Genomic DNA, 19,362 nt, shown 5'->3' with positions numbered 1-19,362 from the left:
GGTCTGGGAAATTACAGAGATGGTGAGTTGATCCAAAGAAAAGTAAACTGACATATCCCATCCAGGAATAATGGCAGAGTAGATTCGACCATTATTCTAGATCAGAGGTGGGAATGACAGAGGCAGGAAAGGGCATTTGCCAGGAGGCCACACTGTGGAAGAAATGGCCTGAGAGGAGGTGACAAGGTGAAGCGTGGACAGGACTTTCAGTACCACCATGGTCACCAATCAGAAAAGGGAGGCCCAGGAACCGAAATCCCTTTCAGGGCATTGGTGGTTAGACCAGTGTGGAAGCCTTGAGCCAAGAGAATTCTGGAGAATTCTGATGATGCCAACCTAGGTCATGCCCCACAGATTTACCAGCTGATTCATTCTATGGATTAGTCATTCAGCAAACTTACTGAGTGCTTATTGTATGCCAAGCACTGTGCTAATTGAGTGATTAAAAAAATCGAGTGATACAAATCACTTTGAGTGATACAAAGTTTAGCTAAGACTCTGTCCTTGTCCTCAAAGTCTAGGTAGGTTATGAGACTGTAACAAAAAATTAACAAATAATATAAATATAAATACATTAGAATGTAGCTTTGGCCAAGTTACATCTCTGGTTCTCTAAGGTCTCTTATGGACCTAAAACTATAACTCTAAGTATTACAAGACACAGTCCTCTGGGAGTTCCAAGAAGGGAGATTGTTACCCACCTAGGGAATCTGGGAAGTATTCCTGTTAGAAGTGGCATTTGAGATAGATAAGAGGGCATTTCCAGGAGCAGGGAATAGCCTAATCACAAAGGCACAGAAACAGGAGAGCATAGAACATAGTAAAAAGAAACACCAGTTTGGTCGGTCTAACTGTGGAGTGCACAAAGAGGTATAATATGAGATAAGACTGGAAGAGGGGAGCCCCTCAAATACCAGGCTAAGGAGAGAGGGGGGAAAGGGTTTTGTTTCTCTAAACGTTTCTCTTTTTTTAGATTCCCTTTTTTTTTCTTTTACTGTTAGTTGAGTTTTAATGACTCATCTTCCTGAGTTCAAATGTGACCTCAAGACACTTAGGAACTGTATGACTCTGGGCAAGTCACTTAACCCTGTTTGCCTCATCTTCCTCATCTGTAAAATGATCTGGAGAAGTGGCGAACCACTCCAATATCTCTACCAAGAAAACCCCAGATGAGGTCACAAAGAGTCAGACAGACCTAAAAAACTCCTGAACAACAACGGTTTTTAACATTTTTAAGTTTCAAATTCTCTCCTCCCACCAATTGAGAAGGCAAGCAGTAGGGTACCCATTATACATGTGAAGTCATGTAAAACACACTGCAAAAAAAAAAGCAACAAAAATAAAGAAAGTGGAAAAAACATACTTCTGTCGGCACTCGGAGTTCATCAGTTCTCTCTCTGGAAGTAGACAGCCAGGCTACTCAATGGGTTAAGTAGGGAGTCATTGAAGATTCTTGAACAGAAAAGAGATGTGACCAGATAGGTCTATGTGTTAAGAAAGATAAATGTGGCAGTGATGTGGAGGATGGGTTGGAGGGGGAGAAAATGAAGATCAAAAGACTGAGAAGGAATCAGTTGCAGTCATCCAGGTCATTGGTAATGAGAGCCTGGACTAGGCTAGCTGCAACTGCAGTAGAGAAAGTGGGAATGGATTCCGCAGATGTTTCAGAGAGGAATTGACAAGGATGCTCTCACCTCATCCTCACGATACCCAGTAAGGTAGATGGCACAACCCTATTTTACAGAGAAGGACACTGAGGTTCAAACAGGAAATGTGGTTTTGAGTGGCTTTTTTGGATGAAGTTTATTCTACCATGGTATTCAAAGCACCACAATAATTTTTCAAAGCAAGATATTGGAGATTTGTGCAATGGGATTAGAGTTCTTGTCCAAATTCCTAAAACGAGTTGAGTGGTGTCCTGGCTCCCCGCCCTCTATGCTGCACTGTCCCTACTCAGCATTTTTCAATGTTATGGGGGTTTCTGAAGAGTTTTCTTGCTTTCCTTTCCTTTTCTTTGGTCCTAAGTTGGACAGAGAGGCTGGGGAAGAGAGGGGAAGACCAGTGGGAGAGGTGAGGGAGATGACTGGAGTAGGGGGGTTGGCTAGAGGTTACTTCAAAATCTCTCACTTCTTTTCTTATCTCCCACCATAGGTGTCCGGGAGTCTGTCTCCCCTACAGCCAAGCCAGAGGTCACTGAGACTGAGGATCACCCCTTTCTCCCAGAACTCCCAGACAACCGCACCACCATCCCGTAAGCCACCAGGTCACCCTGAAGTGGGGGGAGTGAGAGAAGAACTTGCCACCAGAGACAGCTGAGTCGGTCCCCAGCAAACCCTCAGAGCCACAGCATCTACTTAACCATCTCAGTATCTGATTGCAGATTCTCCACTCTGAGGAGTGTTGAAAGGGAACGTTTTACATCACGTTGGTTGGTTCCGACCCCCCAGTCCACACCTGTACCATTCTACTACTCGTACCATTCTACTACTCCTACCCAATCAGAGGCATAGAACCAGAGAATTCTCAGTTGGAAGGGACTTAAGGGGACATCTAATCCGACTCTTACCCAAAAGGAATCCCCCACTATCAATCAATAGTGAAGGCATATAGTAACAAAAATGAAACAATCCCTACATGCAAGGAGCTTAGGTGGGAAGACAAGTGCATAAAGAATAAACGCATATACAGCATAAAGTGAATAAATACACACACACACACACACACACACACACACACAATGTAGATAGACTATCAGACCTGGAGTCAGGAAGACCTAAGTTCAAATCCAGCCTTAGATACTTACTAGCTTTGTGACCCTGAGCAAGGCATTCTCAGCCTCAGTTTCCTTATCTGTAAAATGAGGGATAATAATAATACGTACCTCCCAGGATGGTTATGAGGATCAAATGAGACAACACATATATGTATAGTGCTTTACAAACCTTAAAGTACTATAAAATGACTAGCGTGGGAGGGGAGGGCATTAGCATTTGGGAAGCTTCATGCAGAAGATGGTGCCTGATCTGGGTGTTAAAGAAAGGGAGAAACTTTATAGAGTCAGATGTGAGGAGGGAGTGCATTCCAGGCATGTGATCAGTGCAGCCTCTGGTTGAAGACCTCCAAGGAGGGGCAACCCACCACCCCAACAGGCAGCCTTTGGGACAACACTAATCGTCAGGAAGTCTTTCCTCATACTGAGCCTAACTTGGTCTCCTGGAAACTTCTATTCATCATTCCTTTTTCTGTTCTCCTGAGTCAAACAGGACAAGTCAAATCCTTCTACATATCAACCTCTCAGATACTTTGAAGCCGGTAATTACATCTCCCCTACATCTTCTCCTTTCTGTCCTCAAAACCCCCAGTTCCTTCACATAACATAGATTCAATGCCCTTCACTTCTGGACACTTTCCCATTCATTGGCATGTCCTTCTTAAACTCTAGTGCCTGGAACAGAACACGATTCCATATTCCAGTTATGTGCTATCCAGTACTGAGGACAGTGGGACGGTCACCTCCTCATTCCTGGAAGCTATGCATCTCCTTAATGAGCCCAAGAACAAAGTGGCTTTTTGGCCACCACATCACATTGCTGACTCACTGAACTTGTAGTCCATTAAAAAAAAAATACAAACCCAAGACTTTTGAAGACCAAATCCTATCTGATCACACTTCCCCCAGCCTATACTTGTGAGTTTGACTTTTTTTAATTCAAGTCTAAGTCTTTCCATTTATTTTATTTGGATTTCATTAGATTTAACCCAGTGCCGTCAAGATCCTTTGGGATCCCAACGCTATTATCCAACACACTGGCTGTCTGTCCTTCCCAGCTTTATGTCAGCTGCGGATTTGAGGAGCAGTCCCTTCTCTAGGTCAAGATTAAAAATGCTTAATAGCACAGGACCCAGTGCAGATCCTTGTGGCACTCCACTGGAGACTTCCAGCCACATTGACATTAAGCCATTAACTACTCTTTGAGTCTAGCCATCTGGGCAGCTCTGAATCGTAACTGTATTACCTTCCAGTCCACAGGCTTGCCATGTTTTCCATAAAAATAGTAAGAGATCTGCTCACTATCTCCTTAATTATCCTGAGCATCAGCTCCTTGTTGGCCACTTCAGTTTGGTCATTTCCTGTACCAAGGTCACTCTTCTTGGCAGAAAAAGCAAAGCAAGATCAGAACTGAGCAGCTTAGCCTTCTCTCTTAATTCAGATATCATTGCGCCATCTACCCAAATGATAGTCCCTTACCATTTTGGGGGGGACAGCTAGGTGGCGTAGTGGACAGAGTGCCAGGACTGGAGTCAGGAGGATCTGAGTTCAAATCCAGCCTCAGACACTAGCTGTGTCACCCTGGGCAAGTTACTTCACCCTGTTTGCCTCAGTTTCCTCATCTGTAAAATGAGCTGGAGAAGGAAATGACAAACCACCTCAGTCTCTTTGCTGAGAAAACTCCAAATGGGATCATGAAGAGTCAGACACGATTAAACAACAACAAACCCCCCTTTGGGGGGGGGCTTCCTATTTTCCCCAGTGTAGCTTTCTAAGAAAAACAACCCTCTTTCTTAGCTGACAACTTTCCTTACCATATTATTCCATGCTATTGTGTTCATCCTCTCCTATCTGCTCGTATCCATCTTCTGGATATCAGGAATGGTTTTGTGAAAGCAGAATCTTTTGGAACCAAATCCCTTCTCTCCAGCACTCCATATGTGAGATGTATATATTCAATAACCCTTTATTAAGCACCTGCTCCATGCCAGGCACTGTGCTAAGCACTGGGGATACAAAAGGAGGCAAAAGACAGCCCCTGCCCTCAAGGAGCTTACGATCTAATGGGGGAGACAACATGCAAACAAAGCAAGCTATATTTCAGGATAAGTAGGAAATAATTAAAAGAAGGAAAGCATTGAAATTAAGAGGAATTGGGAGAGCCTTCCTGCAGAAGGTGGGTTTTATACGTATTTTGTTGTTGTTTTTTTAGTCATTTATCACTTGCGTCCAACTATTCATGACCGCATTTGGGGCTTTCTTGGGAAAGATACTGGAATAGTTGGCTGTTTCCTCCTCCAGCTCATTTTACAGATGAGGAAACTGAGGCAAAGAGGGTTAAGTGACTTACTGAGGATCACACAGCTACCAAGTGTCTGAGGCTGGCTGGATTTGAACTCAGGAAGATGAGTTTTCTGACTTCAGTAATATAGATATAGATAAATACACACACATACATACATGCTTTTATTTCATAATCATCTACTTAACTCTGCAGTCTGGCCAGGTTCCCCACCCCTGAATTAACCCTTCAGATACTTGAAGATTGCAATTAGGTCCCCTATGAGCCCTCTCTTTGCCAAGTTAAACAATGCCAGATCCTTCAACTGACTCTCATACAACATACATTCAAGGCCCTTTGCCATTCTACTTATTTTGCCCTTTTCTGGATGTTCTCCACCTTACCATGGCCTTCCTGAAATGAAGCATCCAGGATTGAACCTAATACTCCTATTGGGGTCTGGCTGCAGGCGTGGGGATCCTGCGGCCTCAAGGTCACATGTGGTCCTCTAAGTCCTCAAGTGCGGCCCTTTGACAGAACCCAAACTTCTGTGAAGGACCTAGAGGGCCACATGTAGCCTCAAGACTTCAGATTCCCCATCTCTGGCTAGGGCAAAGGCTAGAAGAACTAGAAGTCCCTTCTCCTGGATCCTATGTCTCTTTCCAATTTAAGACGACACTGGCTTTTTTGACTGCTGTATAGGACTATGGATTCATGTTGGGCTTGCAGTCCACCAAAACCCTCAGATCTTCTTCAGACAAGCTACTATCTTAACCATTTCTCCATCTTGTATAGAATCATGGATTCAAAGCTGGCAGGGACCTCAGAGATACATAGTTCAATCATTTATATAGTTCAGGGATACATAGTTCAATTCATTTACCAATGAAGAAACTGAGACCCAGGAGGGGTGTGCTTACCCAAGGTCTCACAGCTAACAAGACAGGACTTTAAAAAAAAAAAAACCAAACATTTATTAAACTGAGGGCCAGGCATTATACTAAGCACTTTACAAATATGATCTTATTTGATCTTCCCAACAACCCTGGGAAGTAGGTGTTATTATTATCCCCATTTTACAGTTAAGGAAACTAAGGCAGGCAGTGGTTAAATGATTTGCCCAGGGTCCCACAGCTAGTAAGTCTCTAAAGCAGGATTTGAACTCACATCTTCCTGACTCCAGACCCAGTGCTTTAACCACTGCCTTACCTAGCTGCCTAAAACCCAGGTCTTTTGACTCCGAAGCCATTGTTCTTCCACTGAACCACTCGATATCCCTGCGAAGTTGACTTTTTGACACCAAGTAACCCGATATATATCTCTATTAAATTAATTCAGCCGAATTTTGTAGCCAGTCAGAGTATTTTTCAGATCCCGTTCCTGTCATCCAACATTTTAGCTACACCTCTCAAGTTTGTGTCATCTACGAATGTGAGCAGCAACCAATATGTCTTTATCAAATTGATTGACAAGACTCAGGCCCTAGCGTAGATCCCTGGGGCACTCCACTGAAACCTCCTCCTAAATTGACATTCTGTCATTAATGACTACAAGTATAGCAGGAGATCCTTTATCAAATGCTTAGCTAAAACCTAAGTAAGCTATATCGAAAGCATTCTCCTGATCTACCAATTGAATGGCTCTGTTAGGAAAGGAAATAAAGTTGGTCTAACATAACCTGTGCTTGAGAAAGCCAGGCTAATCTGACTTTTTGTGATTGCTCATTCCTTTTCTAGCTATTCAGTAACCATCCCTTTAATAATATCTGTGTGCGAGAATTTTGCCAGAATCAAAATCCAGCCCACTGGTCTATACTTTGTAGATTCATTCCCATTTCCCCCCCTTTTTAAATTTAGACAGGTGCCCCCTGATTCAATCTTTCAGCTCCTCTTCTATTCAATCAATAACCATGTATTAAGCATCTACTGTGTACCAGACCCTGTGCTAAGCATTTCTCCATAGTTTGTTTTTTAATCAATGAGTATAGTCTCAGAAAAGGCAGGTTCATGTTAATAATTGCTGAGCAGAAAATATTTAGGAAAGCAAATCAAACTTTTTACAAATTCACATCATGGAGCTCAGGGGCTAGGAGAAATTACTGTTAGGTCCCCTGTCACTTTGGATTGTCCCCTGTTGTTTTTTAAATTACTCACAGTTTTGGATTGTAATTAATTTTTATCAGGGGTGGACTAAATGATCCCTAAGTCTTATGATCCTATGAATCATCCAGGTTTGGGGGATTATCTGCTATTTTAAATTACCCAGAGTGGAGGGAGGGCAAGGGGACGGGTGTCTCTGAGAAAGACCTCATCTGACCAGAGAGGGGCTGGGATCTCTCCACAGGCAAAGGAAGGATATACCCCATCGGTGCAATGTTAACTTTGATGCTGTGGCCCAGATCCGAGGGGAAGCCTTCTTCTTCAAAGGTAGCAGCAGGGCGAATGGGTATCAATTTGAAACATGGGGGAAACTGAGGACCAGGGAGATTAGGAGTTGACATATGTATCCTCACCTCCATCAGAGCCCAGAATGGGCCTGTAAATGTAGGGGTGAGGAGGGGAGTGGACTCTTGGGAGAAGGTTTCTGAGGGAGGCAGAGCAGTCGAATTAGTGAAGATGGATGGTGAGGCATCACGTGTATAAATGGACTCTTACGCATGTGACTACATCAGTGTCCGTGTATTTCTGTGCCATGGGCAGCTAGGAGTCATAATGGATAGTGCATGGGACTTGGAGCCAGGAAGACCCGAGTTTTAATCCTGCCTCAAACACTTCCTAGCTATATAACCCTAATCAAGTCACTCCCTCTCTCTCAGCCTCAGTTTCCCCATCTGAAAAATGATAATGATCATAGCACCTACTACACATGGTTGTTGTGTAAATCATAGGAGATGTTTGTAAAATGCTTTGCAAACCTTGAAATACCATATGCATTTTCTGTTATGATTATGTGGGGTACTATGAATATGTGTGGTTATGAGAGTAGATTTTTCAGGATGTATGTATTTCCATGTCTATGTGTGTGAATGCATGCTCATTCTCCACTACTAAGAAACCATCAGACCCCTGTCTCTTCCTGTCCTTGGCCGACTCTGTCACTCTACTTCTGCAGCATTTAACACAGTATGTGGCACCCATTAGTAGTCTAAAAATGGTTGTTAACTGATTGCTCGATGTTTCTGTGCTCCTAATATACCTACCTCCAGCACCTTCCTCCTTTTCCAGGCAGTGTGGTATGGTGGAGAGAGCATTGGATTGAGAGTCAGAAAGACCTTGGATTGAATCCTGCCTGGATGCTTACCAACAGCATGACTGGACAAGTGACTTAACCTCTCTGTGCCTCAGTTTCCTCATCTGTAAGGCCAGGATAATAACAATCAAGTCAATAAGCATTTGTTAAGTGCCTGCTACTAGACAGGCACTGTGCTGAGTTCGGGGGAAAACAAACACAGTCTCTGCTCTAGAGGAGAGCACAGTCTGATGCAGACGGCTATGTACAAACAAGATACATAACGATAAATCAGTGGTTATCCACAGGGGAAGACACTTGAAGTAAGGAAGACCAGAAAAGGCTTCCTGTAGGAGGTAGGATTTTAGCTGGGACTGGAAGGAAGCCCAGAGATGGAAATGAGGATGGAGAGCATTCTAGAAATGAGGGACAACCAGTAAAGATGCTAGAAAGGTCTGCAGAAATCATCCGCTCCACCCAACCACCCACCCTCACTTTGTAGACGAGAAACCTGAGTCTCAGAGAGGCAAGGTACTATCTAGTATAATGGGAAATCAGGTAGCCTTTGTCTATAAGCTTCCAGGACAGTCTGCTTCTTTCCTCAGGAGTTCAGTACCTGGCTCATCCATTCTCTTAGTCTCTTCCCCAGCTCCCGAACTCATACTAGAAAGCTTGAATATACATATTGATACTCCTTCCAAACATGCTTATTTGTCTCCAGTTCATCGTTGTTGTCAGATCATTTCAGGCATGTCTGACTCATGTGACCTCACTTGGGGTTTTCTCGGCAAAGATGCCAGAGTGGTTTGCCATTTCCTTCTCCAGCTCATTTGACAGATGAGGAAACTGAGGCAAACAGGGTTAAGCGACTTACCCAAGGTCACACAGCTAGTAAGCGTCTGAGGCTAGATTTTAACTCAAGAAGATCAGTCTTCCTGACTCCAGGCCTGGCGCTCTATGCACCATGGTGCCATCTAGCGGCCTAGCACATCTCATTTGTACATAGTTGTTTGCTGTTTGTCTCTCCCATCAGACTGTGAGCTCCTTGAGAGCCGGGACTCTTTTTGCCTTTTTTTTTTTGTATTTCTGATACTGAACAGAGTCCTTCACACATGTTGGTCAGTCATTTTCAGTCATGTCTGACTCTTCCTAATCCCATTTGGGGTTTTCTTGACAGAGATACTGGAGTGGTTTACTATTTTCTTCTCTAGCTCATTTGACAGATGAGGAAACTAAGGCACACAGGGTTAAGTCACTTGCCCAGGGTCACACAGCTAATAATGTCTGAGGCCAGATTTGAACTCAGGAACTCGGGCCCAGTGCTCTATGTACTGTGCCAACTGCTGTAAGGGTTTATATTAGAGATTCTCTAAAAGTCTAACTATGAATTTTTCTAATTCATCTTGAGTATTCCAGATGGGTGGGAGGATAAGGGGGAGGAGAGGAGCCTGTAGTGAGCTATGCTCACCCACACTCATGTCCTTTCTCCTTTCCCAGGTAAGTATTTCTGGAGGCTGACCCGGGACAGGCACCTGGTTTCCCTACAGCCCGCCCAGATCCACCGCTTCTGGAGGGGTCTCCCACTCCACCTGGACAGTGTGGACGCTGTCTATGAGAGGACCAGTGACCACAAGATTGTCTTCTTTAAAGGTGAGAGGTTCCCACCCTGCCCTAGAGAAGATATCTGGGACAGGTCTGAAATTTACATTTATAAAGAAAAGTGCCCCAGAACAGGATTAACAAAGTGTCCCCGGTAGAATCTTTAGGGGACTTGCTTTAATAAATGAGAATAAATAGAGACAGCAGTGAATACAGGACTGGCCTCAGAGTTTTGGAAAACCTGCTATATATGGGCTGTGTGACCCTGCACAATTCCTTTAGCCAGCAACTAAGACCATGTGTGCCGGTAGAAAACAAGGAATTTTCAGCTTCGTGGGCACAAGATGGAAAAGGTATGTCTAGACAGTAGCTCATCTGAAAAAGATCTGGAGGTTTTAGTGGACATCACACTGAAGACTGGTCAACAGTATGATATGACAGCAAAAAAAAAAACTAATATAATATTAGGCTGCTTCCAATAAACATTTATTAGGCCCCTACTATATACTTCAGGGTCTGTGATGGATTCTGGGGCTACAGAGACAAAAGCAATGCAGTCTCTACCCTCAAGAAGCTTATATTCAATCAGGGGTAACAACATGGGCCCACATAAGGCAATGCAAAATGTACATATGCAGAATTTCTTTGGGAAAGCTGCCACTGCCAACTGGAGGGTCAAGAAAGGCCTTGTCTGAAAGGCGGTATTTGAACGGAGTTTTGAAGAAACGGGTGATTCTAGAGGGCAGAAGGATGGAGGGAGATTATTCCAGACTTGGGGGACCAGCTTTGCAAAGGCGTGGAGGTGGGAGAAGCATCCTATGCAAGGAACTGAAAGTAGGCCAAGTGGACTGGAACTACTCTGTGTGTGTGTGTGTGTGTGTGTGTGTGTGTGTGTGTGTGTGTGTGAAGGAAGGAAATAAGTATTTGTTAAACACCTGCTATGTTCTGGGCACCGTGCTAAATGCTTTACAAGTATCATTTCATTTATTCGTCACAGCAACCCTGGGACATAGCTAGGTGGTGCCATATTGCATAGAGCACTGCGTCTGCAGTCATGAAGACTTGTCTTCCTGAGTTCAAATCCAGCCTCAGACACTGCCTAGCTGTGTGACCCTGGGCAAGTCACTTCACCCTGTTCGCTCAGTTTCCTCAACTGTTAAATAAACTAGAGAAGGAAATGGCAAACCATTCCAGGATCTTTGCCAAGAAAACTCCAAAATGGTGTCACAAAGAGTCAGATACAACTGAAACAACCGAACAACAACATCCCCATTTTACAGATGAGGAAACTGAGGTAGACAGCGGTTAAGTGACTGTTCCAGAGCTGGATTTGAACTCGGGGTACTGCTGACTCCAGCCCTAGTGTTTTATCCACTGCACCACCTAATTGAAAGGGAGCAATGTGAAATAAGCCTGGAAAGGTAGGTCAGACACAGACAGTAAAGGGCTTTAAATGTCTAGCAGAGCATTTTGTAGTTTATACTAAAGGCAAAAGGGAGCCCTAGAGCTTCTTGAGAAGGGGAGTGACGTGGTCAGACTTATGCTTTAGGAATATCAACTTAGCATCCGGGTGGAGGGTAGATTGGAGAAGGGAGAGGCCATTGGACGTGGCCATTTAGAGGTCATTGGCAACCTCAGAAAGAGCACTTTCAACTGAATGAAGACGTTGGAGGCCCAAGTGCAAGGGGGTTGAGGAAGGAGTGAGAGGAGAAGAACAGGGGCCAGGAGAGTCTTCGAGGAGCTTTCCTCGGCTGTAAAAGAAAAGATCACGGAGTCTGAGAATTCAAGCTAGGAGAGACCTCAGAAGTCATCTGTGTCAGTGGCAACAAATTTAAATAGCAGCAGGGGCCACTGATCCATATAGAGGAATCCTTGCGGGCTGCATAGTTTAACTTAGTTTGTTTTTTTGTTTTGGTTTGGTTTGGTTTTTTTGGTGAGGCAGTTGGGGTTAAGTGACTTGCCCAGGGTCACACAGCTAGTAAGTATTATGTGTCTGAGGCCAGCTTTGAACTCAGGTCCTCCTGACTCCAAGGCCAGAGCTCTAGTCACTGCACCACCTAGCTGCCCCTCAGCTTTAAAATATAATATTATCTATGTTTTATTTTTATTTATTTTGTGAAATATTTCCCAATTACATTTTTTTTTTGGTTAGGCAATGGGGGTAAGTGACTTGCCCAGGGTTACATAGCTATTAAGTGTCAAGTGTCTGAGGTCAGATTTGAACTCAGGTCCTCCTGACTCCAGGGCCAGTGCTCTATCTACTGCACCACCCAGCTGCCCCTCCCCATTACATTTTAAATTGGTTGGCGCTGAACTGGGGACTGTTACGGCTGGAATGTGCACGTTTGACACCTCTAATTTTGAGGTGAGGAAACTGAGGCCCAAAGATGGCAAGTGATTTGCCCAAGATCACAAAGGTTTGTGTGCAAAGACAGGGGTGTGAATCAGACCTCTCTGACTCCGTGCGGTGTTCTTTCCACTGGACCACATGGGTTGAGAGCTTGAGGGGATGGGAGGGTCACTAGGCCTTCTTAGATGCACTCCATCCATCTGTGAGGCAGCTCTGGTCTAGGACTCATCCCTCCCATCCCCTCAGCTGCTACCTTTTGCTGACCTCACCCCTTCCTTCCCAAGCTCCCACCACTTTACAGCTGCCATTTTCTTGCTCCATGCCTGTTTCCTCTCCCCCCAGGAGACAGATACTGGGTCTTTAAAGACAATAACGTTGAGGAAGGATACCCTCGGCCCGTCTCCGACTTCAGCCTCCCGCCAGGTGGCATCGATGCTGCCTTCTCCTGGGCCCACAATGACAAGACTTATTTCTTTAAGGACCATCTGTACTGGCGCTATGATGACCATACTCGGAGGATGGACCCCGGGTACCCCGCAGAGAGCCCTCTGTGGAGGGGGATTCCCAGCATCCTGGATGATGCCATGCGCTGGTCTGATGGTGAGTCCCCTGCCAAGCACAGGAAGCTTCCCAACAGCCTCTGGGGCTCGTCCATCCAAGGCTCAGAAATGTTGCCCACCCACATCCCAAGCTCACAGTCCCAAATTTTGTGTCTGTCCTTAGGCTGTAGTTACATGAACCACACCCTCAGCAAGGCCCCATTGAATGGTTCTGGCTAGAGATCACTTAGAACCAGAACCCAGAGGACCTAAAACAACAATATACTTATCCCGAACATAGAAGTGATGCGGTCCCTGCCATCAAGGTGATTACATTCTAATAAAGGAAACAACACAGTCATAGGTGCTATATACAAAACACATACATAATAGATACAACGTAATCTTAGAAGGGAAGTCACTAGCAGCTACATACACATGCATACAAAGGCACCCTGGTTCATTAGCTCTGGAGAGCTCACAGTCTGGGGAGAGACCAAGATGGTCATGAGGAGACCATAGCCCTGCCCTCAGGAAGCTCACAGTCTCGGAAGGGGAAGACACAACTCATACATACAACATTTAGAGAATAGTACAAGACAGTGTGGTATAATGGAAAAGGAATTGGAGGCAGAAAACCTGGAATCACAGACATAGAAATTGGGTTCAGATCTTGACTCTATTAATAATTCTACTTCCTGGGTGACCTTGGGCAAGTCACTTCCTTCCCCTCTAGGCCTCAGTTTCTTCTGTAAAATGAGAGATTTTGGGGTACAGATAGGTGGCAAAGTGGATAGAGCACCGACCCTGAAGTCAGGAGGACCTGAGTTCAAATCCGGCCTCAGACCAAACACTTACTAGCTGTGTGACCCTGGGCAAGTCACTTAACCCCAATTGCCTAAAAAAAACAAAATATAGTAAAAATGAGGGATTTTGGACTTGATGCTACGGAAGTCCCTTCCAGCTCTAAATCTGTGTATTCTGAGATCCCATAAGAGCGAGGTACAGAGAACAAGGAAAGCTCCCCAGGGCCCTTGGAGACAGCTACCCATGGGGCAATTCTCCTGTGAGATCAGATCCTCCCACCCTCAATGGTATCTGTACTAAAGCTCTTAGATACATGTACATGCTCAAACATGTATGTATACGTCATCAGAAATATATATACATGTATACCCAGGCATATAAACATATAGCTACAAAAATCTATGTATATAATCTATGTATGTATATATATATATACATATATACAAAAATCTATGTATATATTATACACTACACACACACACACACACACACACATCACACCCTGATCAGAGAAGATTCCTTCTAACAACCTCAAATTTAGCCAAAAATCTATCCCATTCAACAGTCCTTCTGCTGCCTAGTCCAAGTCTACCCTTCTGCAGGGCAGGTCCCTGGGCCAGGCCTCAGGAGGAGAGCAAGCTGTGCCCTGTAAGGGTGGGAATAGCAGGAGCAAGGTCTGATCGCAATCCCAACACCGTCCCCCCATGTATGGATGTCTTTGTCTTTGTCCCCAGGGGCCTCGTATTTCTTCAGGGGTAAAGACTACTGGAAAGTATTGGACAGTGAGCTGGAAGCCGCACCTGGCTACCCACAGTCCACTGCCAAGGACTGGTTGGTGTGTAGTGACATGCAGGCCGATGGCCCTGAGAACGAAGTCAGAGCCGAGGGAGCCAGGACTGGGGCCCGCTCGAGGCCCGGCCAGCATGACGAGAGCCGCTCAGACAGTGGTTATGAGGTCTGCTCCTGCACATCCAATGCTTCCTCTTTGGGGCACATCTCCAAGCTGCTCGTGGCCCAGCTGGCAGTGGCCAGCCTCTGGACAGCAGCCCTGACAGCCATAGTGCTATGACACCACTGATGCTGGGCTGGGAGAGGGAAGAGCTGGGGCTGCTCCCCCCAGGAACCACTCACAGCCAACACCAAGGGCAGGGATCCCCCCCTCCCAGGGCTGTGAGATATTCTCCAGGAGAAAATGGCGCAGTTTGGAGTTGCAGTCAACTCTTTTCTTCTAACTCAGCCTTGAAGATAAGGATGAGGCCTCTATCAGCCCATGGTCCAAAGCTCTTTGAATCCTGGTCTCACAGAAACTGGAGGGCCCTGGAGCAGGTGGGGGGGGGGAGCAGCAAACAACACAATTGTCTTCCACTCTCCTAGAGGGGCTGGTCAGACTCTGGCCAGACAGTTAGTAAATCTTCAAGGCTGTTGGACACAGGAAGAGACACAGGGTGAGGCCCCTAACTCACTCTTCCAGGCCCCAGGGCCCAGGAAGATGTCTCTACAAGGAGAACCAATTTCATTTGGCAGCCTTTGCCCTGTAACCCTATATCTGAAGCAAAGGCCCAGGCTGTCTGGGCCCCTTCTTGGGAAGTGACCATCTCTGACCACTATTGTCCCTTCCCCCAGGGAAAGAGCCCACAGAGCAGGGGATTCCCAAAGCAAACATGCTCTATTTTCCCCTCCAGGAGGCTTCGCATTCTCATTTGAGTGTCAAGAAGCATCAGTAAGCCCATCCCATCTCCCCAAATGGCCATCTTGACCTCACAGGGAGAACAGGGTACAAATTCAGCTTGACATTTATTTGGAAACACCCAAGTCTTTACAGTCAAGGTGCCCCGTGGCTCCAAGACAGCCCCATCCCTGGAATTTCCCCACCCCAGAGGCATGGGCTCCATGGTATAGAATACAGGCATTAAAAGACCCATCAGAGGACGGCTCAGCCCCACAGGAAGCCAGGAGTTGTTTGGCCTCTGCTGACAAAGGCTGGTTCATCTCTGAGGCCCATGTCCCTGGGAAGGCAGGCCACAAAATCCCCTGCAGTTGGCCATCTCTCCGCCTTCCACAGAAACTTCCCAGAGTGCAGGTCAGGGGGGAGCGGCTGGGGAATCTTCAGGAGGTGGACATCTAGACATGGCCTCATTGTCTCTGTGTGTGGGATTTGAATCAAACACAATCTCTTCCTGCTTTGTATACAGCTCTGATGTCTGAGTTTCTTGCTGTATAGACTCATCCCGCTTCTTGATTTGTCAGCCCTGAGTGTGTCTGTGTTTCCGAACTCAGGTATGCCCCCAAGTCCAGGGCCATAGCTTCTGCCCTGCCAAGCTGCCCCTCACTGGGAAGCTGGCAACCTTGGGACAAGTTTCCTCTCCAGTCGGAGGGTGGGAGTGGATTCTAGGGAGCATCCAGCACTTAGTAGGTGTGTTCGTCTGGACAGATTACTTCTATCTGGGCCTCATTGCCTTGTCTGTAAAATGAAGGGGCTGTACAAGATGATTTCTAAGGTCCTTTCCATCTCTGGTCCTCAAAGTGCAAAGTCTTTTTGGAGGGTCTGCAAGGTCAAAACTATTTTTACAATAAATACTGAAATTTTAATTTCTAATACAATGAATATTGATAGATATAGCCCACATTTAAAAAAAAAAGCTTTTGGGTAGAGGAGGATCCTCAATCATTTTTAAGAGAATATAGCCTAACTTTTTGAGACCAAAATGTTTGAGAATCAGTACCCCACCACCACCACCATTTTACAGAAGAGGGAGCCGAGACCTAGAGAGGATAAATGACAGCTAAGGTCACAGAACACGTCAATTTCAGAGCCAGGTGGAGAGCCTACATCCTCGGACTCAGCCCACGGCTGTTTCTCCCATGCCAGGATTTGGCAGTCATAGCCAGAGATATCGAGTGGGGGGCGGTGGGGAAGAGGGAGAGTTATCTCCATGCCCCATGCCCCATGCCCCTAAGGCGGTCGCTATTTTAGCTGAAGTGTGGGGCGATGAGATGCTGCGTTAGAGAAAGCCCTGCCCTCCACAGGTCAGTTGGGTCCTGAGCAGGGTTTAAGATGGGGCCAGAGGAGCTAGGGAAATGCAATGAAGATCTGTGCATTTCACCACCAGGGGACAGCAGAGACGGCATCTGGGACCGGCCCTGGAAACTGGGAGTCAGGTGTTCAGATCTCAGTTCCAGGACTGGCTTAGTGGTTACAGCCTGATTTCCTGTAGTTCCTTCAAGGGTCACTGGGGTCTTGGCCCACAGGCCCATGGATTGGCCAGGGCCTCAGGGTTGTAAGATTATAGGGTCATAAATCCAGACCTTAAAGGCACCTTAGAGACTCTCTAGTCCCAATCCCCTCATTTTACAGAGGAAAAAATAGAGACCCAGAGAGTTGTGATTTGCCCAACGTCACTCTGGTAGTAAGTGTGGCAAGTTGTGAACCCAGATTCTCTGATTACAAAACCAGTACTCTTCCCACTGTACTAGCCTCAGGACCCCAGGGTCTTTTTCTGGTGTCCTCAATCTGGCCCGAGACCAGGAGAAGGAGTCAGTGAATGAGGGGACTCTCACTGATCCCCCAGCCCTGACTACTGTTCCTGAGTCTCCCAGCTCCAACTCAGGCTCTCAGCTCCCCCCTTCTATAGGGACAAACTGACCAGTCCTAGCCCTGTCCCTCCCTCCAGTCTGGTCATTAGCCCCTCACAGGCTCCTGGCTCTGTGATTGATTTGGTATGGATGCTCTTTCCCCCCAACAAAGATAATGGAATGCCCTGAGGTGCAGAAGAAAGATAGCTTGATTCAGATTCACAAGGTACTTCACCTTGGTTTTTGGTCTAGAGGGCCACTGAGGTCCCTTCTAGCTCAAAATCTATGCTCTTATAACCTCTGTGCCTTGGTAAATGGTCTTCAAGACTTTCTGGGACTTTTTTTAAAAATCCATCATCCTTGGGCAGCTAGGTGGCACAGTGAATAGAGCTCTGGCCTTGAAGTCAGGAGGACCTGAGTTCAAATCTGGTCTCAGACCAAACAACACTTACTAGCTGTGTGACCCTGGGCAAGTCACTTAACCCCAATTGCCTCACCAAAAAGAAAAAAAAATCCATCATCCTGCAGCCATTCTGTGGTACAGCCTGGTATCAACCTGAAAATGAATTCTAGCTCTGACCGAATCCCTATGCGACTTGCACAAATGACTTCAGCTCTCTCTGCCTCAGTTTCCTCATCTGTAAAATTCAGAGGTGAGATTAGATGGCCTCTGAGGACCCTTCCTGCCCTAGCTCTCCTGCTCTGAATTTAGCCAGAATGGTGCTTGGATGCCAAACATATAGTTCATTTCCTCACTCAGCAGGACCTACCAAGTCTTATGCTTCAAATAGCCTTTGAGAAGAATCAATCAGCAAGCGTTTATTAAGGGTGTGCTAGGCACTGGGGATACAAGTACAAATATACCTGCTTAATACCACACAACAATGTGGTCTCAGGGGCCACTTTAATGGAGAACTGGCCATCCATCTTGGACGCTAAAAGTACAAGTGAATTGGAAATAAGAATGCCTCAGGGGGGAAAGGGGGAGGTAGGAAATCCTTCTCCTTCATAAAAACAAGGCTAATAATCTCTAGGACTAAGAGAAAGTAGGAGCCAAGGTTATATCAGCCAAGAGGGCCTAGAGCAGGAAAGGCCCAGGTCCCCACCCTGAAGCAGCAAAGTCCCTCCCTCCCACTGACCCTGATGCAATTTCCTACTCTGCCAGCCCTGGAGGACCGAACCAGAGGCCAGGGTTGGTGACTGAGGCCTGAGGCCAAAAGTGAGGAAGATGAAGTTACCAGGTCACGGGTGGGTCAGGATTGTAAGACCATAGATTTACAGTGAAGAAGAAAATCACCTTCAGTTGGCAGAGAAGGAAACTGAGGTCCTACCCACCCCTACACAATCCCCCAAGGGAAGTGATTTGCCCTAGGCGACACAGGGAGCAATAACAGAGCCTAGATTAGAACCCAAATCCTCTGATAACCCTGATCAAGGAGGCATGGGAGCAGCAAGCCAAGGACAATGAGTGGACTCTAAATCTGGGGTCCAGAAGTCGACAGGCTGAAGTCCACAGTCAGGCTTTTGGAGCCGGGGGAACTTTCAGGGGCTGAGGTCTGAGCTTAATGATTATTTGTTTCCTCCTTTTGGGAGGGCTTTGGTCGAGTTGGCTTAGGGAGCCAGCCCTTCAGGTCAGAAGGACCTGAGTTCAGACACTACCTGTGTGACCCTGAGTAAGTCACTTCACTTTGTTTGCCTCAGTTTCCTCCTCTGTTAAAATGGCAAAACACTCCATTATCTTTGTCAAGAAAACCCCAAATGGGGTCATGAAGAATCAGACACAACTGGAAAAGATTGAACAAGCTGTGCCAGGCCCAGTACTAGGCCCTGAGAATACAAAGACAGATAAAACAATCCCTGCTGTCAAGGAGCTTTTGCTGTCTTGTATGGAAAACAACAGACACACAGAAAAATTCAATACAAAATATATACCAAGTAATTTCTGGGGGAGGAACGTACTAGCAGCTGGGTGGATCCCCTCCCATCCTCTTTCCCCAAGCTCAGCAGCTGGTTTAAGTAGAGGAATGCAGGGCTCAGCATAGAAGCCAAGAATAAAAGGGTTCCCTCCGTGGCTCAGGCCCAGAATTCCAACTCATCCTGGGACAGCCACGTTCTTTAGTAGACTATGAAATCTGGAATATAGAACCTCTCATTGTGTGACTGGGCTGAGGGCCAAGGTTGCATCAGTCATCCATCAGGTTCTGGGACAGGAGAG

The 19,362-nt window shown here is 46.1% G+C and overlaps 1 protein-coding gene across 1 annotated transcript in view; it reads left to right on the top strand.

Moving 5' to 3' along the window:
• Positions 1-15,813, top strand: part of MMP17 (matrix metallopeptidase 17) — a 62,176-nt gene extending 46,363 nt beyond the window's left edge. Inside the window, exons 6-10 of the mRNA XM_021004328.2 lie at positions 2,152-2,251; positions 7,395-7,477; positions 9,777-9,929; positions 12,571-12,828; positions 14,309-15,813. Of these exons, the coding sequence (XP_020859987.1) occupies positions 2,152-2,251; positions 7,395-7,477; positions 9,777-9,929; positions 12,571-12,828; positions 14,309-14,643 (929 nt within the window). The 3' untranslated portion in view covers positions 14,644-15,813. The remainder of the gene's footprint in view (positions 1-2,151; positions 2,252-7,394; positions 7,478-9,776; positions 9,930-12,570; positions 12,829-14,308) is intronic.
• The last annotated feature ends 3,549 nt before the right edge of the window (positions 15,814-19,362 follow it).

This window comes from Phascolarctos cinereus, unplaced genomic scaffold, assembly GCF_003287225.1.
Source record: "Phascolarctos cinereus isolate Bilbo 61053 unplaced genomic scaffold, phaCin_HiC Scaffold_4;HRSCAF=312, whole genome shotgun sequence".
Classification (NCBI taxonomy): Eukaryota; Metazoa; Chordata; class Mammalia; order Diprotodontia; family Phascolarctidae; genus Phascolarctos; species Phascolarctos cinereus.
Note: the sequence above shows the minus strand (reverse complement) of the source record. Positions and strands in the feature narration are given on the sequence as shown.